Source organism: Melopsittacus undulatus, chromosome 7 (assembly GCF_012275295.1).
Source record: "Melopsittacus undulatus isolate bMelUnd1 chromosome 7, bMelUnd1.mat.Z, whole genome shotgun sequence".
NCBI lineage: Eukaryota > Metazoa > Chordata > Aves > Psittaciformes > Psittaculidae > Melopsittacus > Melopsittacus undulatus.
The window spans coordinates 29,253,052-29,262,888 of NC_047533.1; the positions used below are offsets into that span (position 1 = coordinate 29,253,052).

The 9,837-nt window shown below is 42.1% G+C and overlaps 1 protein-coding gene across 1 annotated transcript in view; it reads left to right on the top strand.

The window, feature by feature from the left end:
• Positions 1-9,837, top strand: part of CRACD (capping protein inhibiting regulator of actin dynamics) — a 67,646-nt gene that overhangs the window by 54,222 nt on the left and 3,587 nt on the right. Inside the window, exons 7-9 of the mRNA XM_031048942.2 lie at positions 1,148-4,658; positions 6,450-6,640; positions 7,712-7,880. Coding sequence (XP_030904802.2) covers positions 1,148-4,658; positions 6,450-6,640; positions 7,712-7,880 — 3,871 coding nt within the window. The remainder of the gene's footprint in view (positions 1-1,147; positions 4,659-6,449; positions 6,641-7,711; positions 7,881-9,837) is intronic.

A 9,837-nucleotide genomic window follows, 5' to 3' on the forward strand; every position in this document is an offset into this window, starting at 1 on the left:
AGGGTGAGTTACCAGATTCTAGCTCTGAACACTTACTGCATAGATATTTTGTTTTTTATCCTGACATCTTACTAGTGCCTGTAAATGGGACAAGACTATTCAACTGATACAGGGTTCAAGAGAGGACACTGTCCTTTCTTCCACACCATTGTACTTGCATGTATCATTCTTGCAATGAAGAAATTAAATTAAAGCCTCTTGTTCATACAGAATATTTAATTGGAGCCAAATGATGGCTCAACAAATGATAGCTAGACAGAGCATTAGCTGATATGTTACCCTCAAGGAAAGTGCTGGGAAGGACTCTTCAGGTGCAGATCATCTTAGAGAGTGACTTACATGTCACTACAGAGACAAGGAGTAACCTATGAGGGTAGTCAGCATTCAGTTTATCGCAGTTATTCCACCCACAAGACAGGGCTGTGGGGCAAGCACAGAGAATTGGACAGCAGCTAGCATGTGCCTTAGTAGAGCACAGTATTGCCAGTGAGCTCTAGGTTCTCTGCCCATGCATGGTCTCATGGCTCATGCAATAGAACTGGAGCCTCAGCACACCTAATGAGGAAGATAAACTGGCTCAGGATTTGTGAAAAGCAACCAAATTGTGTTTCCCTGAGCAGTGTTCTTTCTTGGCTAGCATCACAGAGCTCTTTTCTGCAGGCAACAGCTTCTGTCTCTGCAAGTAGCAGCTAGATCTGCCATGAAAGAACTGGCAAAAGAGTGCCCTTAAGCTCAGCTAATTATTTCAGGCTTAAAGGATGCAGTTCTAAGTAGCAGAACAGGCATATGAAGCTTGTGCTCTGTTCCCTGGGCTCCTGTAAATTTGAAATGTCGGGTCTCAATCTGGATTAGCTCATGTACACCAAATAGTGATTCAGTATCTAGTGTCATGCTGTTATCCCTGTTGGAATGTTTTCTTTCTTTTAAAGGCTATCATCTGAATAGGTGAGAGCCATGGCATCTATGATCCATGAATTGAGGTGGGTGTGTTGGCTCTGAATCTGAGTCATTGTTTAAACAGAACAAAACAAGCAAAACCCCCAAACAAACTCCAAAAGTTGTTTCACATTTGCAACTCATTTTGTTCACTGTAAAGAATAATCAACAAGCAATATTCACTAACTCCAAACTTGTCTTCCTATTTTAGGGATCACAAAGTTTAACAATAACAGAATTTGAACCAGATGACCTAGACATGCCACTATATGGAGACAGATACCCAGGTTATAATGGACACATCATAGCAGACAAGCTAATTCAGAACAGAGATGAACAGAAGCAGCTTCAGCTGGCAGAGGAGAAAAGAATTGAAGATCACTGGGGGATCTTTGAGGCTGAAAGGATAAGGCAGATTGTAGAAATGGAGGAACAAAGAGAGATGGAAGAACAAAGATGCCAAGAACTTGAGCAGATGCAGAAAGAGCAGGAGAAAAGGTGTGAAGAAGAGAGGAGGCAGTATGTTCTCAAAGGAGAGACATCTTTGAGAGCAGAAGAGCAAACAAGCCATGAAGAGGAGACAAGACTGCTGGAGGCAGAAAAGAGGCAAGAGCTGGAGAGGCAGAGGCAACAGGAACTGGAGAAGCAGAGGCAAAAGGAGTTGGAAGAGCAACAGGGACGAGATCTGGAGGAGAAGAAGCACTGGGAATGGGAGGAGGAACAGAGACGAGAGCTGGAGGAACCGAGGCGTCAGGAACGGGAGAAGCAGAGGAAAAAGGAGCTTGAGGAGCAACAGAGACAAGAGCTGGAGGAACAGAGGTGTCAGGAACTGGAGAAGCAGAGGAAAAAGGAGCTTGAGGAGCAACAGAGACAAGAGCTGGAGGAACAGAGGTGTCAGGAACTGGAGAAGCAGAGGAAAAAGGAGCTTGAGGAGCAACAGAGACAAGAGCTGGAGGAACAGAGGTATCAGGAACTGGAGAAGCAGAGGAAAAGGGAGCTTGAGGAGCAACAGAGACAAGAGCTGGAGGAACAGAGGCACCAGGAACTGGAGAAGCAGAGAGAAAAGGAGCTTGAGGAGCAACAGAGACGAGAACTGAAGGAACAGAGGTGTCAGGAACTGGAGAAGCAGAGGCTGAAGGAGCAACAGAGATGGGAGCTGGAGGAGGAACAGAGACAGGAGCTGGAGGAGCAACAGAGAAGAGACCTGGAGGAGCAGAAGTGCTGGGAACAGGATGAGCAACAGAGAAGAGAGCTGGAGGAGAAACCAAGAGAGCTGGAGGAGAAAAAGACACGAGAGGAGCAGAAGCACCAGGACAGGGATGAGCAGCAGAGACGAGAACTGGAGGAGCAGAAGTGCCAGGAACAGGAAGAAGAGAGGTGCAGGGAGCTGGAGGAGAAGCAGAGAAGAGAGCTGGAGGAGCAGAAGAGGCTAGAGCTAGAAGAATTAAGGCAACATGAGACTGAAAAAGAGCACCAAGTAGAAGAAGAAAGAAATTTGCTACAGCAACAAAAAGGACTCAAGGAACAAAATAAAGAACACCAGGGACGAGAGCTAGAAGAGAGAGAATCTGAAATAAAATTGAAGAAGGAGAAAGAAGCCGAGAGCCTCAAACAACAGATGAAACAAGAGGAACAAAGGCAGCACTTGAAGGAGAAAGGAGAAAAGACAGAGAAGGAACAACCCCAGCAAGTATTGGGTAAGAAAAAGAAACAGGAAGAACATAGAAAACACAGACTCACAAAACAAATGCACATGGAAAGTGCAGAGGGTATGCAACAAGATGAACTAAAGCAGCAAAAGGAACAAAATGAGCAAGAATGGAACAAGGTGGAAGAGCAGAAGGTAGACACAGATGGACAAAATCTTCAGCAACACCAACAAGAAAAATCCTTGGAACAGCAACAGGACAAAGATCAGTTGTGTTCTGGAGGTACTGATAGGCATGCGGTAGAGGAGAAGCTCCAAGAAAGCTCAAGATCCCCAAAACTCAAGCAGTCAGAAAAAGGGAATAAAACAGCAGAAGAACTCCTAGCCCAGAAACTGAAGAGAGAAGTTGAGGCTCAGGAACAAAAGCGAATAGGGGAAGAACTTAGGTGGCAAGAGGTAGATGAACGACAAACTGCATCCAGACCCTTCACGTTTCAAGTGTCTTCTGGAGATAAACAGATCATATTTCAGAAAGTAAATCTGAGTCCAGTCATGCCTGCCAAAGGAGGAGGACTCTCTTCTCCATCCGTCAAAGACTCCAGGGTGCACACTATCAGCAAGGGCTCTCATACGCTCCCATCATCTGTGTGTGTGCCCCATACAGCTATTTTGGTTACTGGAGCACAGCTGTGTGGCACAGCAGTTAACCTGAACCAGATAAAGGACACGGCTTGTAAATCATTACTTGGCTTAACAGAAGAGAGAAAAAATGTGGATATTCCTTCACCAGAGAAGGCTCAGAAAAAAAAACAGGATGCCAAACCCAGCAGCAGCAAATTGAAATATGCACAAGAGACACTGAACAACCAGGCTGTGCTGGCTGAGTGGGCCTCCATCCGCTCCAGAATCCTAAAGAACGCAGAAAACAGCAAATACAACGAGCGGGACCGAGTGAGTGTCTGCAGGCACAGTGATGACTGGACACCCCGAGGACGCGGTGCTTCCCATGGCAACTTGAGGAAGACCCTCTCTGCTAATGCAAAGTTCTCCATAACACCTGCATGGCAGAAGTTTTCAGAAGCTTCAAAAACCAATTCAGATGCTGAGAATGTGAGTGTGGCAAAAGGCAACGAAACAGTGGCTGTGGGAAGAATCACTGGCTCATCCACTGATTCAAAGGAGGATGTGGCTCCCACTTTTAAGGATAACTTAGCCGAAAAAGCCAAGGAGAAATTGGAATCCCACAGAGAAATGGCAGACAACACAGAAGGCTGTAAATTTGCAAAAGATCTTCCATCTTTCCTTGTTCCAAGTTTTCCTCATTCTCCAGGTAAAGAAGTATCCCAGCCAGAAGTTCAGGGTCCTCTGGAAAATCAGCAGAGTAACAGCACCAAAAAAGCAGATAAACCAGCACCAAATGGGGAAGAAAATGTTTCTCCTTTTGGGATAAAGTTACGAAGGACAAACTACTCTTTACGTTTCCATTATGATCAACAGGCAGAGCAGAGGAAAAAGAAAAGATACAGTGCAGGAGATAGTTTTGATGGTGTGCCTGACCCCTTAGTTACGACAGAAGATGAGAAAGAATCCTCTGTTTTCACTCCGCAGGAGAGTACATCCCCTGGCACGGGGAGAGCAAACATCCCTGCTAATATAAAAGACTCAAAAGACTCTGCAGTTACTGTGGTGGAGATTTCACATTCAGCTGGCACACCAGTGGTCCTACCAACCACCGGCCAGAGTGCTTTACCCCATCATGAGAAACCAGCATGCAAGTCACTGGTCCCACAGAAACCTGCTTTAGCTCCAAAGCCCACCAGCCAGACACCACCATCATCTCCTCTCTCTAAAATGAACAGATCAAACCTAGCTGATACACTAGGCCAAAGGCTGGTTAAAGCTGAATCAGATGGTGGCTGGAGAAAAGAAGACAGAGCAAATGCAGTGCACCCCACACCATCCAATGAGAACAAAAATGAAGAGGAAGAGATCAGAGAAAAGAAGTCATTTTTCCCATCTATAAGTATTCCATGGAGAGAAAAAAATGACAAAAAGCCTGAGCCACTGAAGAAAGGTATGTATTTTTTAAAGGTCATTTAGCTATTGTCTGCATTTCCAAAATGCGATCCTGGAGATTCACAGGAAGACATTTGGTCTTAAGCTGTAATTTTTTAACTGGCATGTTATTTGTGGAATACCACTGCTTCGCTGAGGCTTGTCTGAATGAATGGGACTTCCCATTCCCACATTCAGAAACACACAAACTCAGCGTGGCCACTGCAACCTGCTTCAGTGCATTAATTTCAAGGAGGTAACTGAAGTGTGGGTGTTTTCCTTGGTAAGGGTATTATAGCTTGTTAGTGAGAGGATAGACTTTGTGGGCTTCCACAGTGAGAACAATTGGCCATTGGAATAATCTCCCCAGGGAAGTGGTGAACTCCCCATTACAGGACATGGAAAATTCAGCTGGACGGGGTGATGGGCCCCTTGTCTAGACAGTGCTTTTGCCAAGAAAGGTTGGACCAGGTGAGCCTTGACATCCCTTCCAACCTGGAATTCTAGGATTCTATGATGTGTAATGATGTCTTCAGAGCAGAGGTAGTAAGTTTCATAACTTACATTATATTGTTTCTATTTTTTAGGGGAATATTATCTAGTGTGACAAATATCAAGATCTAGGTCTCTTTATAGTGCCTATTCTGGGCAAATTGTCTATCTAACCCAATAGAGCTGAGCACTGGAGTCTGCGTTCCATAGGCACTGTTCAGTAATAGCAACAATTACAGTAGCCATAGTGGATCTTCAGAGGAGGGTTGAAAAAGCCCCTGTGTTCTCAAATAATATTCTGTACTGGAGGAAAAAATGGAATAGGAAGCAAAGTAAAAAGAGGAAAAATTACCCTTTCAGTGTAAGGACAGTCAAAAGAGCAAGGCAGGAATTCTGCATTTACTTGGGAAATCCCAATTATTTTCCATTTTTGAATTTTGCAAGCATCAAGATGCTTCTAAAACCATACCTCAGTGGAACTGCTGCTTTGTGTTTTACAATTTTTACATGTTTTCCTTCCACTTCCATTTCTAAATAAGAATTTATAGAAAGTAGTTGGAGGCACAGCTGTTGGCCTGGGAGAACAACCAAAGTTGAGGGTTTCAGTGCTCACTGTTCACCTTTGCACCCTGGTGCTGCTCCCTGCCACAGATCTATACTGTGTTCTAGCCCCAGTTCCATGCAGGGTACAGAAAGTCAAATGCTCATGTGACAATTTCCCCCCCCCCCCACCATATTTTTAAGAGCCCCTGCACAGGAGTACATAATTTCAGCCCCATTCTTTTGGCTGAAGTTCATATACTCCCCTTAATAATGGCTGGAAAACCAGGGAGCTGAAGTACCTGTATAGTGGCTGGGTCCCTTTCATCAGAGTTAAAAACAAGCAGTGCATATGTATCCCTTTAACTTAAATATCTCACACTGTGCATTTGAAGCCTTGGGTGATATGTTCTAGTGTGAGGTGTCCCTGCCCATGGCATTGGGGTTGGAACTAGATGATCTTGAGGTCCTTTCCAATCCTAACTATTCTATGATTCTATGATAGTAAATAAGGCTGTAAGTCTAAGTGTCTGAGACAGGCTTTTTCACACGCAGAGAAAGATAAATCTGGACAACTGCATGAGTGTGTTGAATTAGGAGCTGTTCTTGGGGCATAGAAACTGTTTCAGGATTTGACTTAGAGTCCATGGGGGTCTGTAAATGGCATGGCATTCTATGGGCTTACTGCCAGTGCCTTCACAAGGTAGAGAAGCTGTATGGGTTTGCTTGAGACAAGAGATGTGCATTGCTCACTGCTTCTTGTCATGTTTTCTTTCAGAAAAGCCCGTCCTCCAGAGCAGGCACTCTTTAGATGGCTCTAAGTTGATGGAAAAAGTTGAAACTTCACAACCGCTTTGGATTACATTAGCGCTGCAGAAGCAAAAGGGATTTCGTGAGCAGCAAGCTACAAGGGAAGAGAGGAGACAAGCCAGAGAGGCAAAGCAAGCAGAGAAGCTGGCTAAAGAAAATGTAAACAATCTTTAGAAACCTGCCCATTAGAAACACTGATACCATAATTATAACTGTTAGCTAGTTTTATCACGTGAAAGGGGGTTGTTTTTATTTTTAATGTTTGGTTTGTAAGATTTCATAAAAGCTAAAATGACAGTGACGAAAAAAAATAGTCTGAAAGTTTGGAGTTCCCTTCAAAACTGGGACCTCCGGGAGAAAATACTGTGCAATAGTCTGACAATTTTAACATGAATTCTGATGCCTTAATATCAGGTTTTAGTTAATGGCATTCATAAGCATAACCACTGTGCAGGTGATGGAACAGAAGAATTGTATGCAACATGGTTTTTTTAAAGCTTGAGTAAATCAGATGTTAGGCCTTAATGCTTGGGAATAACAGCTAGATTACTTATAGGTGAATATTAGTAAGCTTGAATTTATTTTTATTGTAACCTATTATTTGGATAAAACGCAGATGAATGAAATGAGCCATCAGGTGACACATCCAAACGCCTAAAGCAGGCAATGAACTCAAGTATCACTTCTTCCTGTTCTCCAAATAGCTATTTACTATCCGTGGTTTTCTGTTAGTAAGAAAAACACTTCCACTTAGAGTAGAGAAGTGATGCTACACAAATAGTGATGCTGTGTATAGATACCAGATATAGTAAAAAGGGAGATTACGTTGATAACTGAGTATATTTTGATGTTTTTATGAGATCCAAATTTCTGATGGACACATGCAGAATCGCAGACACAGATAACTGGTGGAATAAAACAGCAGTGGGTGTGAAGTTGCCCACAGGTGCACACTGTGTTTCAGTGTTGTCTTTAACAGGTACGGCTGGCTCAAACTGTTCAATATTTTGACTGAAATGACAACATGGCAAATATAATTGTGGGTTGGATTTTTTTTTTACAGTCTCTAATAACTGTTATTTTTAGAAGTATCAGAGTCTTTTGATCCTTTGCTGAAAAGGAAGGTTAAGAATAGGACAGGTGGTGAATAAAAGCATCAAGTATGACATCTCTTACTTGTAGCCATTACATGAAAGTTTCTCATTTAGCAGTTTTTCCTTTCTTTTCTAGGCTGCTCTAAGTAATCAGTCAGATAACAAAAGCAGCAGCAGCAGCAAAACAAGCACACTGCAGAAATCTACAACTCAAGAAGGGGAGAAGAAAATTGAGACTGCTGTGTCAAGGCTAGAAAGAAGGGAGCAGCTAAAAAAGTCAAACACCCTTCCAACTTCTGTGACAGGTACAGTAACAGATTCACATTTACTCTGGGAATAATGTGTTACAGAAATGGTATTGCATGTTTCTGAGAAAGTGAATGAATGATATTTTCCCCCACTCATATGTTATCCCTAAAACTACAAATGCATTGCTTTCAGCCCAGAACAACACAACTTGTCCCTGTCTCATGTGCTGGCCATTATGCAAGAAGGACATCATTTTAACAGGTTTTTACAAGGCTCCACAACCATTAAGGTTGCATTACTGCATTTCCTTAGAATTGCCCCAGTGCAGGTTAAAAAAATTAGGCAGTCTCCCCAAGCCATATCCAACAGTATTTTTGGAACATGACCAATGCACATTAGAGGGATTTTATTTACTGTAAATTGCAATTGCAGTATTGTTTTGCCTTTAGGTAGGTGTTTAGCACAGAGGGGGAATGATACTTAATGGCTACGAAGTGTATTTTTGTAGGAAATGATGCGTAGTGTGCTCCTTCCTACACCATCCAGTTTGCCAAGAAGAAATATTCACTCCAGAATATTTGGAATGAGTACTCTTTTTGTAACTCAAAAATATAAACTCAAATCAATTACCTAATCAAGAGCAAAGGTAGCCTGTCACTTTGAATTTTGGATTTATCCATCCCAGTCAAGGACTTGGTATGGGAGGCTGGAACCAGAACCTACTATTTTAGCTCTAACTTCTGTTAAGCTGAAACACTTCCATATTCAAAAAACACACACATTAAAATAAACACTTCCCCAAAGGCCATAATATTTGGGATAGTATGATTGCTGAAATAAAGACTTGTCTAATATTTCTCTAGCCAACGTTAGTACGAGGCAAAAGGCTTTGGAGAAGACTACAATAGGTGTTGAAGAAACCTTTCTCAGAGTTGCACAGTAAATAGTGTAGGCTTCTTTGAAAGTGAATTGAAGCTGATACGTATCAGCTGAATCTATTCAGTACCACTCTAAGCCAAGAACTGTGGAATGCAACTACTGAAACCAATGAGGTAATTTATTTATCTGATCTAATACTAAAGGCTAGATCCAAGGTATACTAAAGGTAGATCTTAAAAGGGCTAAACCCTCATTATCCTTGGTTGGTCTGTCTGAACTAGAGTGAGAGTGTCAGGAGGAATGACTGATTTTGAATTACCTGAAGTGAAAGCATGGAACTGTGTTGGCCCTAATGGAAATAGTGATTGGGTATCTGTTTACTGGCTACATTTAGAGCCAGGTAGCCATTATCAGCTGCGCACATATACAAGTATTTGTTTATTATAGATGATAACACCAATGTGGGTTTTCCAGTTAGGAGAGCATTTAAGGCAGAAGACCAGGCTAGGAAATGTTTAAAATAAAAGTTTGCAGAGTCTTCCTCTAAGGACATAAAAAAAATGCACCCAAAACTTGAAGGAGTTGGTATATTTCAGACTTGCTCTTGAGTCTTGTACAGCAGGAACTGGTAAGAGGCTATAACCTTTAAAATAGCATAAATTACCATAACATTTAAAATAATCAGCTTTTCAGAGTGTCTGTCTACAGCAATAGTTGCTGCTACTGCTCATTTACTAGTGGCTAAAAATACATGATTAAAGATGGACTAAAAAGAAAATGAAACGGGTTTTGCCATCCCTGCAATTTTAAAGGTTTTTAAAACATTCAAAACCTGAAAAAGAAATGCAACCAAAAGTCATTTGGACTGAATCTGCACATTAAACAAAAAAAAAACTTTTGGCTCATGCAAAGGAAAAAGTGTAAGGGGGGGGGGGGGAATGGAATTAGTGAGGAGTTACTTTGTAACTTTAGATTTTTAGATTCACACTATAGGTTTCAGATAGGGCTCATAATCTAGCCAGGTTACCTTCAAGGGTATTCACTATCTCAGAATTAAACAGTCTTCCCCACCTGATTTCTACAATATACTTCTACAGTTCTGCTAAGTTGCTTGTTAGAAATCAGTTGTTCATT